Consider the following 22644-nt stretch of genomic DNA (forward strand, 5'->3'; position numbering starts at 1 on the left):
GGCAACAAGGATCAGTAGAGAACAAAACACGAGGAAAGGTTGATCAGCTTTCTGAAGAGAAGACAGATGGGTTACTGGACTCTTTAAATATGTCAAGGGAAAAGGATGCAGGAGGATAGGACTGATCTAAACCATTTTATATTGCAAGAGGGTTCAACATAAGAAGGAATTTCAATAAGAGTGGTTTGATAATGGAACCAATTACCTAGAAGGATGGTGGTGCCTCTTTCTCTGGACATCTTCAAAAGAGTTAGAGAGGTATCTGCTGGGGATGCTCTAGCTGGATCCAATGATTAGAACTGGCATCTTAACCACTGAGTCACTGCATCTCTGCAACCACTAAGCCACTGCATTATCCCTGGGATAATGTCATGAAGGAAATAAAAATCCAAGAAGTAAATTGGAGGAGTAATGAAAGGAGAGTGGCAAACAGCACTGGTTTGAGGGTGTGGGTTAAGGGGTTTCTAGGCCTTTCAAAGGTGTGATTCAGCTAGTTGTTTATGAAGTACGCAGAGCTAGTACTAAGAATTGCACAACAAATAAAATCAAGGGTACAAGCTTCCAAATGAAAGAAATACAAAAACATGCAAACTAAGGCACCTGCTCTTCAAATTACGTAATTCTTACAATGGCCAGTTAACACAACAGATAACTGAAAAGAGGACTGGCTGGTCTTTTAGTCAATGGCTGGAGTCGGCACCACCTTCCCATTTCTTCTCTGTCAGCCAGCTGGGATTGTAATTCCCAGCTGGCTGACAGAGGGAAACTACTGCGTCTCAAATCTCTCTTAGGCTCGTAACCCAAGGCAATGAAAACAAAGATGCCAAGATTTGAACTGGGCTGGGGAATAAGCAAGAAATGCATGCAGTCTTCATAAAGAATATGATCTCTTTTCACAGGAGATTTCCTGATGAGACCCTGCCCCCCAGCTGAGGCTGCAAAGCATAGACCCAACAGAAAATCAAACATAGCAGCTCCTCCTGCTCCTTTATCCAGCTGCACCCAGCAACAAGAAAGAGAGAAGTCACATCAGACAACACAAGAGCCAGCCCGGCAAATTCTATTAAGGGTGCAGAGCCGTTTCTGGGCTCGGAGCCAAAAATGTCCACCCCTTCTACTGCCAGACTAACACGCCTTGGCCTATACTGCTTATCTCTATGTGGCAGGGTCTGTAGGAGGAGCAGACAGCAAGCTGAGAAACTTGGAGATATTGCGCATGCATGCCAGATACACAAACACTGAGTCGGTATTCTTACTCCATACCATTGAGAGAGTTCTCTCCTCCCCTGAGCAAGAAAGCCTCCGATAAATGTTTGGTGTTAGGCTGGGTCATCTCTTGAACAGTCTGCATTGTGGATGTAGTCAACTCAGTGCCCCAAGCACCAGCGTTCCATGCTTATCAAATCTGTACATTCAACACACATTTTCATACTGGCACTCATAAACATGAATTTTAAGCAACAAATTATTTTTCCTCTACCATTTTACTGTAGAAAGCCAACACAACAAAGTGTACTCTTCTGTGCAAATTTATTTAATTTGTAACAAATGAAAATATTTTTTCCTGTTTTGGCTCCAAATGTGTAGCTTTCCACATAAAAAGAAAAGGTAGTAACAACTGCCCTGAAAACCATGGCAGGCACATAGACACTGTCCTCCCCTAAAAATACCCAAGACTTCCTTTGTCAAGAGGGTCTCTGCTCCAAGTGTAATGTCAAGCTCCAGGGATGTACAAGGTGATCCTTTCTCTAAAATGTAGAACAGGGCAGCCAAAAATGCATAGCTGGATCCAGCTGCCATTCAAGATGAAGTTCACCTGCTTAAACTAGAGCTAGACAATGGGACAAGGACCATTTTCCCACCCCACACCCACCGGGTGGGTTGCACCACGCAGTTTCAGCACACCTGAAGTGATGTGATGTCACTCCCAGCCTTTTTTTTAAAGGTTTGGAGGACTAGGGAAACCCTACTTCTGTCGTTTTGACCCATTCTGAGTGGCTTTTGGGCAACAAATTGCCCCAAATTGTTGAGGCTGGGAGGCTACAGTCACACTTGGTGGTCCCAAGGGCTATTTGTGGTCTGCAGGCGGCACTTTGCCAACCCCTGGTGAGCTGGAATACAGATAAAGATACAGATGAAATCACCAAAATTACAGGGATAAATCAAGGAGTATGGCTTGCAGTACACCCCAAACACACTGGAAGACACACTGATGTCATGCTAAAAAGAAAAGAACCTGGAATAAATGTGTTGGTTCATAAATAAGACACGAAATTAAAAAATACCAAAAAAAGAAAGTTGGGATCTGAAGAAGCCGGTGGGTAAGGAAGTGTCTCTCCTAGTTTATAAAACACAGTATCTCTTCTGATTTTTCAAATGGTGAACACAATTAATTGACAACAAGGTCAGCAAATGCCAAGTTCTTAGAATAAAAACACTGGGCCATACAGCCATCACATGGAGGGTACATGTTCAAAAGTCTTGTCTGTATTCCAGAGGCAATCCATCGCCTGCAATTGTGCTTAAGGCCGTGAAAGCCCACATGAAACAATACAACACACACTATCATCTCAGTCCCATGAAAAGAAACCAAGCCAGGAGATTTGGGCCTTCAGCCTGTAAAAGGACAATTTGTTGATGTTGGTTACTATAGCACAAAACCAGCAACATCCCTTCTCTGCTTTTCAACGTTTCATGCCAACACATAGCTTTTGACTAAGGGGAAGACCCTAACACAGTATAAAGTTGCAGATGTTGCACCATCATCTTCTAATACTCTTAAATTCTCTTAGAGAAAACTGCTTTCTTTAAGGCGATGTGTGTGGTGTTTGGAAACATATGTCCCAATGAAGTATCACAGCATGTGTGTCCTGTTCTAGGTTTTAAGTATCTCCAATTACTTTGAGAAAGCACACCAGCAGCATAAAATATACTGGTTCCACAACAAGGTGTCACCGTCTGGCAGGCTTGGGCATGATATAGACTTTGACGGGTTTGCTGAAAGGGATAGTTCCTTCGATGGCATTCTCAGACTGAGGGAGAAGGTCAAAGCTATCTCCCCACATGGACCGTGGAAGCCTCGTGGACGCCTTGTTTCTGTCCGAACTGTATGCCAGCAACAGCCGTACTTCAATCTGACAAGGCTCTGAAGAGGAAATAATACATGAATAGTTGGGTAGGTAGGTGGATGGAGACAGACAGACAGACAGGGCTGAGATTCTATATCACTGTCTATGATTGCTTTCACACAGCAGAATTAATGCAGTTTGACACCACTTCAACTGCCACGACTCCATCCTATGGAATCCTGGGATTTGTAGTTTGTTGCAGTACCAGTGTTCTCTGAGAGAAGGCCCAATATCTCATAAAACTATGGTACAAATATCAGAATTCAACAGCACTCAGCCATGGCAGTTAAAGTGGTGTCAATTGGCACTAATTCTGCAGTGTAGATCCAGCCTAGGTTGTGTAACTTTATGCATACATAGTGATGTAGCAGAAGCACTAAAGAACCATCCATATGAACTGTGAAGTTGCAAAACTGTTCAGTTCTACTTTCCACACACAGTAGTACACTTAGGAAAGCGTAAATCCATTACTGAATTCTACTCTCGGTCTTGGGGTTGGTTTTTGTTTGTTTGTTTGCTGTTGCCAAACATCAGCTAACAAAGAATCATGAATCGCAGATGCTGATGGCTGAGAGAGGTGCTGAAGTGGACCCAAAGGTTGGAAAATTGACTTTTGGACTACAACATTTCATCCAGCTACAAGCTTCATAATGCTGATTGGGGATTCAGGAGGTCATAGCTGCCTGGGGGATTTTTGGGAGCTGTGGTCAGAAATGCAACTTTCCCAAACTGTGGGTAGAGGTAAATTGATAAAGACTGACCCATAGAATTATATTATTCCCAACCATGAAGGACTTCAAAGTCAACAGCAGCCTGACCCAGATGGCAACCTGACACGGGGGGGAGAGATACTGATAGATTTGCACAAGATCCAAAGGATGCTGTACACATATAATAGACACTGCATCTCTTACAATCCACACACACCAGAAAACACATTTGGAGATGGCTTCTCTCCCTGTTCCTGCTCTTCCACATGTGGAGTTTGTAAGGAAAGTAACAGCATACAGAAACCAATTTTAACATTTAGGATTGATGTCTTGCAATGCATGCTTCTTTGCTACAGGTGTAAATTGTTGCTTATTTCATTCTCACATGCAAGAAGAATTATTTGAAAAGCTATGGAGTTCTACTCCAAGTCCCTCTATTGTAAGAAGTTGGGTGGATGGAAAGACATAGGGATTCCATTGTGGCTTTAGTGAGTTTAACAATCCTCCCCTCACATTTAAACACCTTGTCAAAGTAGTAAGGTTTGCAGCAGGGGCCAAGTGCTTCATCAGTTCTCCTGGGCTTTGATTCTATGTTTGTCATTTTATTCTGCTGATTACTTCGTAATATCTGCTGAGTATACTCCACTATATTTTACCTTTTTTTTTTAATTCTGGTGCTTTAATACTGTAATTTCTGTTTGTTTTTTCCTAGTGTAAAATACTCTGGATTTTTTTTAAAAAATGTTTCAAAAATAAACAAATACTTAACATATTAAAAACTAGACCAAATAGGTTACTTTAGGGCTAGAAAAACTTATTAACGCATACAAAGGGGAGGAGGTTTAAACATTTCTAGTAATAACTGGCAACTTAAAAATTGGTCCTGGCAACTATTTCAGAGGGGGCTAAAGAAAACAGGCAGCAAAAAATGCGGAGGTTGGCAGCACATGATTGGAGACCTCCTTGCAATGTTAGAATTAGTCATGAGTTGCAAAAATTAAAATTCAAAAAACAAAACAACCAAATTGCTGCAAGCATTTATGGATGTTATCTGTGATTGACTGGAAAGGCTACTCATCTAGTATCTGTCACTGTATAAAATATTGTTTTCAATTTTATTTTTCCAAGGTTCCACAGCAATTTTTTAGTTGAAAAAGAACAGATACAATTCTGTAGGGCCACCAACAAACCTTTTATCCATATGATTTAATGAACTTACTTTTATCCATATGATTTAAATTACCCTGTGTTAAGCCTGCAGAGCAATCTTTTCCCAGCACTTAACATGTGGTATTTTCTAGATGGCTGTCACACGTGCAGCAAATAATGTATTCATGTTGGGGAGGGGGGGATTTCAGCTACTCTCTTGCTTCTTCACTGAAGAAAAAACCTACACTATACGTAAGAGGTTGGGCATTACTCAAATGCAACGTATGCTGTCCAGAATTTCCAATACATTAAAGACAACATTTTCTTTACCTGTCCAAGCAGTATGTGAAAGGTAAACCTGAGTAATTAATCGGTGCCTTCCTGGCCCAGGGTTTCTAAAATCTGCAGGTTTTGGATGGATTATTTGCGCCTGACCATCAGGATAGAGTACCTGGAAAAGAAGAATAGTATTTGTCAGTATCAAGGGGTGATAGACAGGAGCAGAATAGGGGGAAAGATCCCAGCACAATGAGACTTGAGCTGGAAGGTATAAAAAAGTCAAACTGGGCAGATGTAACAGCGGGCCTGAGGAAGAGACAACAGACCTGGGAATAGTTTTTTGTGGGTTTTTCAGGCTATGTGGCCATGTTCCAGCAGAGTTTATTTCTGACATTTCACAAGCATCTGTGGCTGGCATCTATTATCAATATACTGATAGTGTTCACTCTCATTGGCGCTTTACAGACCGCCCAAAAGGGCGGTCTGGAAAGCGCCTTCATTTGCAGCGCGGAGGAGCCCCAGCGGCCAAACCACGCGACTCCTCCGCACTGCAAAAAAGAAGCGGTAAAAAGCAGCTTCTTGCGGCACGCTAATGACGCCGCGAGGCACCAATGGCGCACTCGGGATGTCATTAGCACCGCACGACGCATTCGCTACGTCAAGATGGCAGTGCCCATGTAGAATGGGTGCCGCCATTTTGTACGTGCCGAGCGCGTACTAGGGTTAGGGGCGTCCAAAATGGATGCCCCTTTCTAACCCTAGTACATGCGCGGCATGTACTAGGGTACCCGTGCAGAACGAGCCCTAGTGTTTTATTTAATTTGCAACTCATTCTTCTGCATTAAGGAATCTTGGGACTACACATTCTGTGTATGAAATAATAGATTTAAAAAACACAGAGCCAGTGGAAAGTGCACCACACACAAATACACAACTGCCACACAAACTGGCTGCCCTATGATTGGATCAAAAGGATTTTAGTCATACATTAGTAAAAGAATGTGCCTCCAAGTCCCCCATTGCCTTATGTTGCTGTTGCTGTACGCCTTCAAATCATTACCAACTTATGGCAACTCTAAGGTGAACCTCTCATGGGATTGTCTTGGTGAGATGCATTCAGAGAGTATTTGCCTTTGCCTCCCTCTAAGGCTGAGTGTGTGTGACTTGCCTGAGGTCACCCAGTCAACTTCCATGGCTGAGCAGGAAGTTTACCCCTTATATCCAGAATTGTTGTCAATGATTAAACCACTATACCACACTGACTTACGACAATCCTATAAATTTAATAGAGTTTTCTTAGGCACAGAATACTGAAGAGGTGGTTTGCCATTGCCTTACTCTGAATATAGCTTACAGTAGTCAGTCTTCCCTGGTAGTGGCTCATCCAAGCACTAACCAGTCCTACTTAGTTTCCAGGTTCAGACAAGATCTGGTGCCTTCAAGTTAATTTTAGTAATACAAGCTCTTAGGTGATTTCAATAGGTATCAGCCCCAGGAGCTAAGAGGCAACTTCCATGTTCAGAAGCAGTGTATCTGTCAGTTCTAGGGAGCGAGCAGGAAGAAACAGGGAGATTATCCCATCAGGCCACTACTGCCATGCCTGGTTTATGAGTGCCCAGAGGTGTCTGGGTGACCAGTGCTGGAGACAAAATGCTAGGCTAAGCAGACCCTAGGTCTGACCAGTGATTTATGTTCTTATTCATATTACCTGAACTTTCACTGTGCCCTGTGGATCCTGCACATGTTCTAGAGTTGCATCAACATCCAAGGCAACAACTAATCCTGACGTGAAGCGCAGTGCATTATCAGATTCACCCGTTGGCTCAATAATGGTGGCACTTGCCCTGTGAATCTGGGACATGAAAGAAGCAAATCAGCATATCCTTTGTGACAAATTTACTCTCCATACATATTCCTTCCCTTTCTTTTTTGGGACTCGGGATTCATACTGCCCTTGGGAGGTTATTACTCCAGTACCAACATGTATGATCTTTAGCATGTATGAAGAAATCTCTTCCAAGTGGATTTGAATATTCACAAGGCCCTTTGCCCACCAACACACAGTTTCCTCACTTCTCATTCTGTAGTGGAAATAATCCAGCCAGCAAGTTTCTCAAAAAACATAATTTCCCATTTCATCTAAACTGGGAAACTGATTAGCAGCTATAGAACAAGGCAGGATATTAAACTAACTTCAAATCATGGTTTGGACTGTTCTGAAGCTAGTAACCATAAAAGAAGGAATTGTGGTTAATTAGGGATTATTTTTTTCTTGCACCACAAATGGAACAAGCAAAGGACTGCATACCTGGGCAAAAAAACCATTTCTTACTGTGGCTTATGCAACTGAGAAACTGATCATCCAGCCATTGCTGTGAATAAAATCATCCCACTACACAAACCTTAGATAATTATCTATTTTAAAAATTATGATGGTATCAACAAAATCCTCTTAAAATAGTAATGAGAAAGGCCATTTAATTTGTGGAAATGACATTAATCCTGGGGTCTTGAGTTCTGGTTGGGAGGGAAATTATGGTTGCAGGTACTGCAATATAGTTGACTTACAAACAGAAATGCTGAGCTATAGAATAGCTATCCTACCAAACCAGGGTTACTGAAAAACAAGAAGCATCAGTATGCACTGCATGATGTGTGTGTGTGTGTGGGGGGGATCTCAGGAGAATATAGCTGAGAGCAAATGAACACAGAAATAGCTTAATGGGGACTGAACAGGCTCAGGGTCACAGAATGCTGAATATCTGTTTGTGACATGAAGATGGGAATAAAATGGGGGGGGGGGCATAAGACCCAGGAGTGGGAATCATGTGGCCCTCCAGATGCTGGACTGTAAGAGCCAACAGCCTTAGCCAGGATAACCAATAGAGAGGAATACTGGGAGCTGAAGTCTGACAATTGGAAGGCTGCATAATCACCAACATGAAACAGAATATCCAGGAAAGAAGGCATTGCTGAACAGGGATGCAGCACACTGTAACTTCTACTAATGCTTGGCTACAGATGAATTCAGCACATCATTTTTAATGATTTGATCATTTGTATGTACAGCACTGTGTACATTTACAGTGCTATAAAAATAAACTATCATCATCATCATCATAAAAGCAACTTTTTAAGTTTCACCAAGTCACAACAGTCTTGCTGCAACATCTGTACAAAACCAGAGTCCCAGAGTGCTTCTCAGACTAATTTCAAGAGTGCCCACCTGTGAGATACTCACCTTCTCTGGGAGAGGAAGGCTAAGGAAACTACTCTGTCGCAATGTTGCCTGTAGGATCTTGACAACTTCTGAAGGTTTGGAGGTTACCAGTCTGGGCATTAGGTCCAGGAGTTTGTCAACAAAACTGTCTTGCATGTGAGGAAGCTCAGCAATGAAGCACCTGTGGTGTAGCAAAAGAAAGAGGTGGCTGAAAGAGAAGGCCAAAGCACTTTGTCACAAGCAGATGTGCCTGGGGGTGGGATCAGAATCTTTGCCATTACTGACAGGAATCTGTAGTGCCTTCTACAAACGGATCCATTCATGAGAACTCACTATCATTGGAGCATCAAACAATTATTATTATTATTATTATTATTATTATTATTATTATTATTATTTCTATCCCTCCTTTTTCCCAGTTTGGGACTCAAAGCCGCTTAAAGGGATTCAGAAGGAGGAAGGAAAGGGGGATTCAAACACTTGTGCTAAGTTAAAAAGTTCTTATAATGGCCAGCTTTGTCACTAGTGTTCATGTAGAATCAAACAACTACTGTAGTATAAATACACACTCTTCTTTCCAAGCATGTCATAGTTTTCATTGCACTTGTGTGATGGAGCAAAATATGCATTTATAATACTGTCCTCTTTGGCCAGATGTTGCAAGGAAAACCTGCAGAGAAGCTAGAACCTCTTTAAATGGGGGCAATGGAACTGTAGTCAGAATCACTGCCTAGGATTGAGGTGGAAGACTACACCAGCCATTTTTATGCCTTGCGTTTTAATATGCAGAACATTAGAGGGTGAGAGTATATAAACATGTGGTACAGTCACTCCCAGAGCCCACAGGAAAAGCTATGGATCTGGTCTGGAGAACTGTTTTAACACTACATGGCACAGCATTTTAATAATTAGTACAGAATGTGAAGCCTTTTGTGGAATTCTGAAAGACCCAGGTTTTAATGTGAAGAAATCCAAGAGGAAGAAAATCAACTCCTTTGAGATGTGGTGCTTGAGAAGAATGTTGAGGATACTGTGGAAAGCCAAATAAATAAAAAAATAATAAAATAAAATAAAAAGACAAATAAATGGGTCCCTGAACAGATTAAACCTGAACTCTCCCTGGAAGCCAAGATGACAAAACTAAAGCTGTCGTACTTTGGCCCCATCATGAGAAGGCACAACTTGCTGGAAAAAGTGATAATCTTAGTGAAGTGGAAGGCAGGAGAAAGAGAGGAAGACTATAAGGCTAGACTCAGTCGGGGAGACCATGGGCCTAAATCTACAAGACTAAAGAAAACAGTGAAGAATAGGGGGTCTTGGAGATCGCTCATCAACAGGGTTGCCATGAATTGGGGCCAACCTGATGTAGTTAAAAAACAACAGCAGAAGGAATAAAGAAATGAAAATACATCTCCACTTCCAACCTAAGTTCTGAAACACATTTTAAACTAAAATGTTCAGAATAATTAAAAAAAAATCCATTCTGGGAGCTGAGATCAAAAGCTCTAAATTTTCCAGGTTTTGTCTAATTAGAATATTTTGGCTATGAGAGGAAATGGGAGGAGCGATCCATTCAAGGAAAGGCATTGCAGGGAAAGAAAAGAAAACACATTCCTATGTCTCTAATCCTTCATGGATGAGAGAACACAATATTTGTGCAATTTCTGAAACGATTATGAGTGGGCATGCTGTGAATCTTTTCTGCTTTATTCTTTTGCTGCCACAGGTTCCAACATCAATTGCTCAAACACTTTCTAAACTGGTTCAAAACCTTCCCTAAACCAAGATAATGCTGTCACAAAGCAAGGAGGAGGTAGTAAACTAGTGTTTGAACTGCACCCATTCAAAAGAAGGTGGAGTTCATATGTCTGAGAGTTCCCCTGTTTAAAACAAAGACTAATAGAAAACTCTACACAGACAGAAAACTAGCATGTTAGAGACAAGGTTTAATTGGTAGTTTGGGGTGTAAAAGGATTTATTTATTGTACTGGTCTGACGTGGTACAATCTACATCTGGATTTTTCATTTCCTTTACAAGTTGGGTATCCCTTATTCAAAATTCTGAAATCTGAAATACTCTAAAATCGTCCACATGGGTGCATGAGATAGTGACACTTTTGCTGCCAGATGGTTCAGTGTGCACAAACTTTGTTTCATGCACAAAATTATTAAAAATATTATGCATAAAATTATTTTCAGGCTATGTATATAAAGTGTATATGAACAAAACATAACTGAATTTCATGTTTAGATTTGGTTCCCATCTACAAGATCTCATTATGTATATGCAAATATTCCAAAATACTGCTGGTCCGAAGCATTTAGTAGAAACGAGATTCAACCTGTACAGTTCATGACAATTTGGCAAGAGACATGAGCACACAAGGGTCAAAGTGAAACATACCTTTGAAAAGAGTCCACTTCTTGTAAAAACTTCTCACAAATTCCAAAGAGAGGTTCTACTCTGTAATTAAAATACAGAAACCCATTTTATGTATGCAATGTGTTTTTCTTTCATTCTAAAATAAGGGTGGGCAAAATGCAGCCCATGAGCTGCATGTGGCCACCTGGGGCCATTTTTGTGGCCCTCATGGCCTCCCAGAGGTCCATCATCATCATCATCATCATCATCATCATTATTATTATTATTATTTGCCTGCAGGGGGTAGGGGGACATTTTTACCACATTTCAGAGCCTAGGCCATTTTAGGCCTAGAAAGAGCCTTTTTAAAAATGGCAAATAAGTTTGAAGGGACTTTTAGTTGCTTCCTTCTTTCCTCCCAAGTCAAGTAGGCTAGCCTCTTCATGCCTGAAACCAGGATGGGGTTACTGCATTGCTTTTTGTCTTGCTTCCATACTCCCTCCCTCCAGCTGCTCAGGCAAACTATCGACAGCAGTCGCCCCAGATCAGGTGGAGAGAGGAATGTGGAAGTGGGTTATCAGAAAGCAATCTAACAACGCCATCCCAGTTTAAGGTACACAGAGGCCAGCCAGCCTTGCTGGGAAGAGAAAGGAGAAAAAGACCAAGCTGCTGAAAAGGGCGTACAGCTGCGTACAGCCCACAGAGCAATACACTTTGGGAGGTAGTTGGTGCTGCTGCTCCGCCCTCCCCAACCCCATGTAGTTGGGTGAATGTGCACACAGCAGCGTTGGGCTTGGGGAGGGCAGAGAACCAGGGATGACCACCGCCAACTGCCTTCTAAAATGGGCTGTGATGTGTGCACAGCAGTGATCGCTCATCATCAACATCATCATCTCTTCCTCTCAAAGTGCAGGATTGCTCTTTTAATGCACACACGGCAGCCCTAAGCCTGAGAAGCCTTCTTGGGAGAGAACCTCTCCCCTGCTTCCACTGTATTCACCCCCCCCCCCCCCACTTTCATGAAGGTCCTGTACGCCTAACCCCCGCGAATGTGGAGAGCTGACTGTACTCTGAAGTGGTTTTCCAATTCATCCTCTGAAATATAGCCTACAGCACTTGGTATTCCCTGGCCGCTTCCCCACCAAGTACTAACAAGGGGTGACCCTGCTTAGCTTCAGAAAGAATATCAGAAAGAATCTGATGCCTTTAGGGTACTTAGATATGTTACTAGTTATGGTTGTAGCCATTCTTAATTTCAGATGGGACGCTTGGCTTACCCTCTCGTTGTCCGCACAGTTACTATCAGCTGCAATGCTTTTGCCTGCAGCCTCATGTGGTGGATGATGACCACTTGCTGGTATTCCACGCCGCTGTACATGAACTCCATCTTGTATGTTTCTTCCATGATCTAGGCAAGAAGAAACATGATGGTTTCAATTCTGGCAGATTTCCCAAAGTGTTTGGGCTACTATCCTGTAACTACTCTACTTGAGGTTGCCTTTGAAAAGTGTTCAGAAACTTCAGCTGGTCCAAACAGCTGCAGCCAGAGTGGATGCAGAGACCATACTATGTCCTTATTAAAACAGCTCCGCTGCCTGACAGTGGATTTACACAGGCACAATTTGAAATGCTGGCTATGATCCATAAAATCCTAAATGGCCCAGGCTATACGGCAGACTGTATTCCCCTTATGAGCCAGCCTGAGTCCTGAGATCATCAGGAGAGGCCCTTCTCTCAAGGAAGTTGGGGACATGAGAAAGGGCCTTTTCGATGGCTGCTCCTAGAAACAAACTCCCTTTCAATGGAGGCAAGATGCCCCCCTTCTTTCTGTGCTTCCATTGGTAGGCTAAATTATTTTTTTCTGACAGGCTTTTAAAACAACGTTTTTAAAGTACAGGCAAGAGGGTGCTATATTGTTTTAACTGAACTGTTTTAATAGCTTTTTATGTTTCTTTTAATTGCATTTCATTTTGAGGTCTGAACTGTTTTAATACTGTGAATAATTCAATTCTATTTTAATTTTCAATTTTTGTATGTTTTTGTGTTGTTGTTTTTAATTGTGAGCTGCTATGAGTCCTAATTTTGGGGGAAACCAGGACACATGTGGCCAAGCAACAGCAGTGTCTGGTCAAGATGGTAAAAGTTATTAAAGAAGACACACAGGCTAGGAGAAGCTGCAGCAGTTAGCATTTGACTGAGCCTCCTGAGAAGGGCAAGATTCTGCCCCTCCTCTCTTGTCCTTCCTGCTGAGTTTGTACTTTAGCAACAACAAGTACATTTCTATACTGCTTACTGGTGCACTAGGCGGTTTACAAAGTGTAAGCTAATTACCCCAAACAAGCTGGATCCTCATTTTAGCAGCCTATGGAAGGATACCCGGCTGAGTCGAACTGGAGCCCCTGACTGGAATTGAACTTACAACCTTGTGCTTTGTGAGAGTGGCTGCAGTAATGACATTTAACCACTGTGCCACCAGGGCTCCTTTGTACTTTCAACTCAGCTTGCAGTAACTGAAGTAAGTTGGGGGCAAATAAGTAAAGTGGTGTAGTAGCATGGTTAAAATTCAGAATTTTGCTTGCTCAGGAGCTAAAATTATAGTGCTGAAATGACAGCCAAAGTTGTTATTCCAAGTCATGTCAAATGTTCTGTTTTGGAATGTAAAAGGAAGTACTGCATAGAGTTTGGGGACAGTGAAACAAAACATGAAGATAATAGATTGATTGATGGCTAACCCACGTGGGATAGAGACGTATGCTAGGATATCCAATGAATATACAGGGGTGTAAATGTTTAATTCAGTGTAACCAATGAAATGTGATTTGTAGTTTCCTTTGTTCAAAATACTATAAAAACTTGGTTCATTTTAGAACTGAGATCCCAGTAATTTGTAAAAAATTTCTGCTGGGAACAACAGCTGCAGCTAAAAATAACATTTTTCCTTTCCAATCGACTCTTCGGTCTCCCTGCTGATTTCTGGTTAAAATTCTAGTTTTAAGATAATCAATAATCAGCAATCTATAACAGTAGGAGAAACTGGGACATTTTAAAAGCAGTTGAAAAAAATGGGATGACAGAATTAATCAGGACTGTCCCTGCCAAATGGGAACAGTTGGAGGGTATGGTTCCCATGGGAGGCCATTGTGCCTCACAACCCCTTGCCATTGTCCAATCCTGGATGAAATGCAATAACTTTTCAAACAGTTGAAAGATTCAATTCCACATCCTGTATACATTATAGAAATAAGCCACTCAGTCTCCTTCCCCCACCACATCTCAAACTCTTGAAAAGGCTTGAAAAGTTACTTTTGGACTACAACACTGAGGATTAGCTAGCTGGAATGGAACTGTGGGAGTGGCAGCCTACAATCATAGAGTTGGAAGAGACAACATGGGCTATCCAGTCCAACCCCTGCCATGAAGGAATTCACAATCAAAGCACCCCTGACAGATGGCTATCTAGCCTCTGTTTAAAGACCTCCAAAGAAGGAGACTCCACTACATTCCGAGGGAAAGTGTTCCACTGCTGAACAGCTTTCACTGTCAGGACGTTCCTCCTAATGTTGACGTAGAATGTCTTTTCCTGGAGCCTGCATCCATTGTTCTGGTTCTTATTGTCTGAAACAGCAGAAAACATGCTTGCTCCATCCTCAATATGACATCCCTTCAAATATTTAAACAAGGCTATCATACCATCTCTTAACTTAGCTCCCTAAGTCCAGAATCTTCACCATCCAGGTGGCCCTCCTCTGGGAATGCTCCAGCTTGTCAATATGCTTTTTGAATTGTGGTGCCCAGAACTGGACACAGTATTCTAGGTGAGTTACTTTTTCTAAGGGAGTTACTTTTTCCAAGCTCTGTTTAGGTATCATTCTATCCTGAGATTTCATTTGGCATTGCCCAGATACATACAGTGGTGCCTCGGGTTACGAAATTAATTCGTTCCGCCATTCCTTTCGTAACCCGAAAATTTCGTAACCCGAAAAGGCTTTCCGTTAGCACTGGAAAGCCTATAGCTGCACTTTGCAGCATTTGAATTTCACGCCGAAATGAATTTCGTAACCCGAAAAATATTTCGTAACCCGAAACAGTTTTTTGCCAATCCAACTTTTTCATATCCCGGAAATTTTGTAACCCGATCATTTCGTATCCCGAGGCACCAGTGTACTTCAAAAATATTTGTGCATAAGGGTTAGAAGGTTCTGCTACCGCTTTTTAATAAAGGTACTAAGAGTGTAAATTCATGCCCCTTGTTGAGCATTTTGTTTGTTTCTTATAACCCAGGCCAGGTCACAGAGATGCTGTGCAGGCAAATCAAAGTGACAAGAGCTACCATTCCTTCCTTAGCAACAGGTTCCACCAGGTAAAATTTTATACTGAATGAACAAAGGAACCTGGAAAGTGACTCTCAGACCATGGAGCTCAGCTCCTAAGGAAGTGGCTGCAGTTAATAATGTTGAGATCTGGAAGCAAAAAATGGCATCTCCCCCGAATCTCTAGCAACATACCAAATATGAACCAATAGAGTCTAGCAGACATTGACAAATGCTTTCGTGCCATTCTTTGGATTCACTGGGGATTCATTCACAGAATTGCACCATAACAATTTCTTTTCTCCCTGTTAAATTTGGGCTCTGTGGTTCCAGAGCTTGGAAGGTTATTCATCTTCTTGTCATCAGCAGGCCAACATAATACAGTAGAGGGAAGAAATCACACACTCCCTTTGCAGTTCAAAGAGTTCTGTCTCGTTGAAATAAGGGCTGTTCTTCATTCCTTTTCCCTGCACACATTACTCTACCTGCTTTGCTGCAGCAGATGCCAGGGCATTCTGTTTCAAATACAGGGGCGCAGCTACATTCCACATTTTCTCCTGAAGAGCCTGTTGGAGATAACCAAAGCAATAACAACCACACAAAAAAGTAACCAAGAATCTGCTGGACCTTTCTGGCCAAGAACACAAATTTAGAAGATGATTCCCTGCCCGCTCCCCCACTTTCATCTTTTGTACATTTAGAGCAGCCTCCCAGATTGGTCCAAAAGGCTTAACTAGTCTAACATCATTCTTCTCCCAGTGGTCAATCAGATGCCTCTGGGAAGCCCATAAGAAGATTGTGAACCAGGACTGTCTCACTGTTGCTGTTTAGTGACTAGGGGTGCTTCTACACTATAGAATTAATGCAGCTTGACACTACTTTAACTGCCCTGGTTCCATCCTACAGAATCCTGGGAGTTGTAGTTTTGTGAGGCACCCGCACTCTTTGGCAGAGAAGGCTACAGACCTTGTAAATCTGCAAATCCCAGGATTCCACTGAAAGGAGCTAGAGCACTTATAATGGTGTCAAAATGCATTATTTACTGTGTAGATGCCCCCTAGGATTCTGAGATATGCTCATTCTGATCCTACAGGACCTTCTTAGCTAGCCTGTCCCAGCATATTGCCCTCCAGGTGTGTGTGGCTGCAACTCATCCATACTGGTCAGGGTTGATGGGAGTTGCAACCAAGCTGGGTGGGAAGCTGTTACTAGACACCAGTGGCTAGCAGCCATTAAACAAGCTTCTCCACCTCCATCAATGTGCCTAATGAAATGGCACTGAAACTTGGGGGTCAAGTTGGGAGCAAGTAAATCCTATGAGCCAGCCTTCCTTAATTTTGAGCCACCCAGATACTGTAGAATATTTTCCCCTCAGTCCTAAATCAAGAGCCATTCTGTTTTCCTGGGCAACTTCTGACATGGAGTCATGCAGCTCCTTGTTTTGTGAGCACAAATTGCTCTCTTGCTGGTAACACCCTGGAACTGGATTCCTGAGATTCATTTGCACAAAGCTAGTTACCACATCCAGCTCCCTCCTTATAGTCCTCAAAAGTACCTTTTCAAGATATACCCGTAACAGTGAAATTAACAGAGCAGTCCTTCACCTAGTGAGGCTACAAAGCTGCACCTGAGCTGCTCCGTCAGCTGTCCTTGGTGATACCCAAGAAAATGATGAGGCCATGACTACATCTACTTCATTACAATTTCTACAATGTTATAGACTGCAACACCCAATTTAGTGCATGAGAGGTGGCACTAAAGGAAGCTATTTTTTTTCTTGCAGAGCAAAGAACAACCACAACACACCAGAAGCTGCTAAGCCAAGCTCCTCACTAATGCACTCAGTCCCTATGCTGTTTACCTAATCTTTTGTCTGTGAGCCCCAAACCTTGTGTGCTGTTGTCAGTGGAAGTTCACACTGAGTAAGTGAAGAAGTTTCCTCAACGGGGGGGGGGGGGGGGGGGGGGGGGGGGGGGTGGTACACAAACAGACTAGTTTTAGTTTAACTGTCTTTAAGCCACATAAGGATTATTCAACTCTCTTGCTTGATTTTAAAGGGCAAAATCTCTCCCTAAAGTGGAATGTACAGCAACGTAGTTGGGGCTCGATGTAAAGTGAAAAGCATACCTTTATCAGGAGCAGTTGGCATCGGAGGTAAGTAGCACAGAAGTCAGCCATCCCAGCCAAGTCAGACTGGAGTTCTCCAAACCTTTGAAGGTCTCTTGAGGAAAGAAAGGAAGCGGTGGGGAGAACAGAACGTATTTAATTACCAGGAGCTGGTTTATTTTATTTGTTATTTGTTTATTTAATTTATACCCCCCACCTTCCACCCAGCATGGAATTCAAAGTATTTTACCACCTTTAAAAGCACAGTACAACTAAAAAAGCTCTTGTTACAAAAGTTAAAACACCATTAAAAAGATTTCTATTTAAAAAGCAAGTTTAAAAACACATATTAAAGGCAATTGTAGACACATTTTTAACACAACACACATGGATCTTTATTAAAAGTTTCATCTGCCGCAATGTATTAAAAACCTCATGCCTGCCTAAATAAAAAGGTTGTTACCTGCCAGAGGAAAGACAGGAAGGAAGGGGTGAACTGGACCTCCCGGGAAAGGGAGTTCCATACCTTGGGAGCAACTACCAACAAGACTCTCCCATGCTATCACCAAACGTGTCTAATAAGGTGGTGGGGCCAATAAAAAACTCCCTGCTGCAGTTCTTAAAGTTTAGCCAGGCTCATATAGGGAGATGCAGTCTTTCAGATAATCTGGACCCAAGCTAGGTAAAGGTCAGAACCAGCACTTAATATACTCTAATACAGTATACTTTTTCAAGTTAGCAATTCCCCATGTCCAACTTGTTCATTCATTCCACCTCAACATTAGGAGGAACTTCCTGACAGTAAGGGCTGTTCGACAGTGGAACAAACTCCCTCGGAGTGCAGTGGAGACTCCCTCCTTGGAGGTCTTTAAGCAGAGGCTGGATGGCCATCTGTCAGGGATGCTTTGATTGAGAGTTCCTGCATGGCAGGAGGTTGGACTGGATGGCCCTTGCGGTCTCTTCCAACTCTATGATTCTATAATTCTATGATTCCCACAGATGAATCAAGAGACTGAACTGCAAGCAAGACAAACATTTTCTTGATCTTACAAAAGAGTGATTGGATATCACTTTTGTTATATTGCTGAGCTTCTTCAAGGTCTGATCTATTTGAAAGGATGGGATCTATTTCACACAGTCGCTTAATGTGAGTCTGTAAGTTCACTCTGTAACTTGACTTCCAAAAAAATAATCAGATATCTTAGAGTTGATTTAACAAAAGATCAAGAGATCAAAACTCACCTTTTGTTCAGTTAGTTTTATTCAAGACTGTGTATATACCCAGATTCTTGCAGAAGGACATAAAAAGAACCAATTCAAAAAAGATGTTGCTGGCCTTCATATACTAAATTTGTTGCAGACTGGGAATTGATGTTGCAGATTAGCTAGCAAAGCTTTCCCACAGGTAGACCAACCAGGGGAAGTATTAACATGTGGGAATGGAAATTGTGCTGGACCTTCTAAATATCTTTTCTTGTACAAGAAAGCAGGAGGGGAATCTATAAAAACCTACAATTGTAAGAGGACCCAGCCTTTCTTCTGTAGAAGAAACAGAATAAGAAAGGACCCAACACAACCAAGATATTCCGTCTAAGTCTTTGCTTCACTCTGGGTGCATCTACTCTGTAGAAATATTGCAGCTTGACACCACTTTTACTGCCATGGCTCCATCCTACAGAATCACAGAATTTTTAGTTTTGTGAAGCACTAGCACCCTTTGGCAAAGAAGGGCTGAGATCTTGCAAAACTACAAATCCCAGGATTCCATAGGATGGAGCTTCAGCACATACGTTATTTCAAAGTGCATTATTTCTATAGTGTAAATGCAACCTCCATCAAGCCCTACACCAAAGTTAATATTTACAGCAGTGTAAAGAACTCATCTAAATGAAATCTCAGGGTGATTAGTACAAGCCATGGTTTACTGTGATGTACAAGCTCACAAAATACAAAAGAAGCACAAAAGGAAGGGGGTCCTTAAGAGAAGTTCAAAACTAAGGGGCAAGGACTAAGGAACAAAAAGCAAAATACAAAATCATAAACATATACAACCAGCAGGCTCCATATGTGGGCTTGCTGTATGTGGATTTAAGCTTCCATGCACGGCAAGTCTGGGGACTTAAAATGGTGCACACAACCATAGAAATCAACAGTACTTGAGGTCTAAGTTTTTTGCCATGCGCGGGGGGGGGGGGGGTATCCAGAACAGATCCCCTGCATATATAAAGGGCCCACTGTATAATGTTAATAGACAGGATGCTATATATTTCCTTATGTATAGAAAGGCAAACAGATGCATATGCACTGAGAGATTTGTTGATTTGCTTATATATTCATATTTATTAATACATATTTTAAATTACATTATTATATTATATATAATATAATTAAATTATATGCACATTTTTAGAATTATGTATATGATTGTTTACAATTTTGACTTTGGTTTTTACACTGTAATCTGTTATTTTTCACCGACAGCAGATGCCTTAAAGCGAGAAAAGAAGTTTTGGGACAATTACCGGATGGTAAACTCAAGCAGCTCCTGAATGCCCTGTGGGTCTAGATGCTGAAGATTGAACACTCGTTCCAAGCTCTGTTTGAGAAATTCCTGGGAAGGATCTTCTTGGAGGGCAAGGCTGGCAGACACAGGCGAAGATGCTAGCTTTTTCCCAGGCAACTAAGCAAAAGACAGAAGGGAGTGGAAAATGAAGAGCCAAATTCAGCAATTTGCATTCTGTCCAACTCACATGTATGGTACTGTACTTGCTAACATTGGGTTTCCCGTCTTCTAGCCACATTTTTACTATAAAACCCAACATTCTTCACTACAGTGACTTTTTTCTCCAGGGAACCAGTGAGAATGGGAACTCTTCCATTAGAAATCCATAATGATAATGACAAAAAGAAGTCAACTCTAAGATATCTGATTATTTTTCTGGAAGTCAAGTTGCAGAGTGAACTTACAGACTCACATTAAGAGACTGTGTGAAATAGATCCCATCCTTTCAAATATATCAGACCTTGAAGAAACTCAATAATATAACAAAAGTGATATCCAATCCCTCTAAAAACAGTAAAAAAATATGCCTTCCTGATCTTCTGTTCTAAGAGGAAGGCAAAACCCCCTCCAGTCACTGGAATTCAGTAGCTGCCAACTCTGGGTCTGGAAGCAATACACTGAGCTCTCTGTGTTCACACCTTCCACAATTTGAGAATATTAAAAAAAATAATTCCAAAAAACAAACCTTGATTTTGCCATTGTATATAAGGAACACTATTTTACTATGCCATTGAGCATCCATGGATTTTGGTATCCACAGGGGGTCCTGGATCCAAATCCCAGAAGATACCAAGGACTCACTGTATATAACCACCATGTGTAACAAACACAGGTAGCCTTCTCCTCCATGAATGTCTAAGCCCTCTTTAAAGCCATCCAACAAAATGACCCAATCTTACAGCAGCAAATTCCATACATGAATTATATGCTGCCTGAAGAAGTTAAGTCATATTAGGCTAAATAGGTGGACTGTGTGTGTGCACATTCATGAATGCAAGCATGTGTATATGTATATGAATTTGCATAGAGATTTCATATGTACAGTTGAATACTAGTCCAAAAGGCACTGCCCTACTTGCAACAGTTTCCCACTTCATATGAAGACATAAGAAGTCTGTTCCAACTAGATCAGCTGTTTTAGAATGCGTGTCTGCAAAAATAGATATGTCTGTCCAGAATTAAGAAACTAGGGTTGACCTTTCTACTATTCCAGTAGAGATGTTCTATTACAAAATGTCGTGCTTGCATTATTTTTTTAAAGCCATGAGAGAAACAAAAGGCATGGATGTATCCCATCGCAGAGTCAAATAGTGTTTGGTTACTCCGACGTAAAAAAAATACTCAACTTACTCTCAAGGGAGGGACAAGGTGAGAAAGACTGTCCCGAAGGTAAGCATAGTGCCTGAAGGTGTGGTCCGAGAATAAAGCGGACATGGTTGGACATGATTTGGCAGCATTGAAAATGAAAACCAGGACTGCAATGTCTAGTTGCCCCTTGGGTTAAGGAAAAAGATAGATCTGTAATTCTAGAATGATTGAATGAATGTCTGCAAGTACAGAGAAAAAGTACAGTTGGAATATTGTAGAATATGGGTGAAGAAGTAGTACAAAGAAATTGCTGCTAGAAGATTCTTTAAACTACCAATTTTAAAGTATCTTAGTACTTTAAAGTATTTTAACACATCCTGTATCAAATCCTCATCATCTTACAGCAGTGGTTCTCAAACAGTGTAGTGTGGGGCTTGAGAGTTGTTCAAGGGGGGGCACAAGACTTGGATGCTCTGATCCCTCCTTCTCCTCCCCTCAAACTTTTTATGTGAAAAACTGACATATGTGTTGAGTTAAATATTGATTTTACTTAAATAAAACTGTTCTAATCTGAATGATGTTATTTCTTTATAAAATGTGAAAATATGAATATGCATGAATGTGCAAATGAAAATACAAACACTAACTAAATAAAATATTTTTATTCATATACTATGTCATGGAGATATAAAGGGTTGTCCCAAGGGCTAAAAGTCTGAACATCACTACCCTACAAACATATTTTCAAACTCAAATGCAGTTACTAATTACAGTTTGCAGATACTGGAATGAGCAATATAAAAAAAAATAAGTAATTAAAAATAATTAACTCAACATAGAAAACTGTGAACTTTAACTGCTGTGGCACAGCAAGTAGGAGTAGAAACAAAATCAGAAAACTCCCTGCAATTGTCAGGAAAAACACTTTGAAATACTCATAAAACCAAAGTTCTCTTTTTAGCAGTTTCCATTCAGATTTGATAACTGACAAGGTAATTGACACTATTAGTTAACTGCATTGTGTCAGGACGTTTAACAGTTTTGATTTTTTAAAGATGTACCGTATATCACACAAAGTACTGGTTAAAACTGTCTTTCTGCTTCTGTTTTTAATGCTTGCTTAGAGGCCCACTTTTTAGGTAGATTGGCCTGCAGAGGTGAATCACAATCCCAGCTTTGCAAAATCATTCAATCCAAGGCTTGCTAGCCAAATGCAAACCAAGTGGTCTTTAACCACGGTTTGATGTGATATCTAAATTTATCCTGCGTATTACTCAGACATACAGACAGAATAAAAAGGATACAAGCTGGGTCATCCATATCAGGTTCTGGAGTGTCAAAGAAAGGGTGGGTACCCAACAGTTCAGGAACAAGTGGAAGCACAAGGGTGGGATGTCTGCCCCCCAGGAACTTTAAGCATCTGCAAGGCATGGATTCAAAGTTGTGAGCATGTAAAACACTGCACAGTCCCTCTTTAATGTGAACTCCAATCACAAAGATGTCTGAAAA

General features: G+C 41.4%; 1 protein-coding gene across 1 annotated transcript in view; it reads right to left on the reverse strand.

The window, feature by feature from the left end:
- Nucleotides 1-1513: 1513 nt before the first annotated feature.
- Nucleotides 1514-22644, reverse strand: part of INTS4 (integrator complex subunit 4) — a 43500-nt gene continuing 22369 nt past the window's right edge. Inside the window, exons 13-23 of the mRNA XM_042459952.1 lie at nt 22440-22555; nt 21178-21311; nt 19787-19944; nt 17286-17379; nt 15644-15724; nt 12126-12256; nt 10891-10950; nt 8508-8667; nt 6975-7118; nt 5318-5438; nt 1514-3145 (exon numbers count right to left, since the gene is read on the reverse strand). Coding sequence (XP_042315886.1) covers nt 2952-3145; nt 5318-5438; nt 6975-7118; nt 8508-8667; nt 10891-10950; nt 12126-12256; nt 15644-15724; nt 17286-17379; nt 19787-19944; nt 21178-21311; nt 22440-22555 — 1393 coding nt within the window. The 3' untranslated portion in view covers nt 1514-2951. The remainder of the gene's footprint in view (nt 3146-5317; nt 5439-6974; nt 7119-8507; nt 8668-10890; nt 10951-12125; nt 12257-15643; nt 15725-17285; nt 17380-19786; nt 19945-21177; nt 21312-22439; nt 22556-22644) is intronic.

The sequence above is a fragment of the Sceloporus undulatus genome, chromosome 3 (assembly GCF_019175285.1).
Source record: "Sceloporus undulatus isolate JIND9_A2432 ecotype Alabama chromosome 3, SceUnd_v1.1, whole genome shotgun sequence".
Taxonomy (NCBI): Eukaryota; Metazoa; Chordata; class Lepidosauria; order Squamata; family Phrynosomatidae; genus Sceloporus; species Sceloporus undulatus.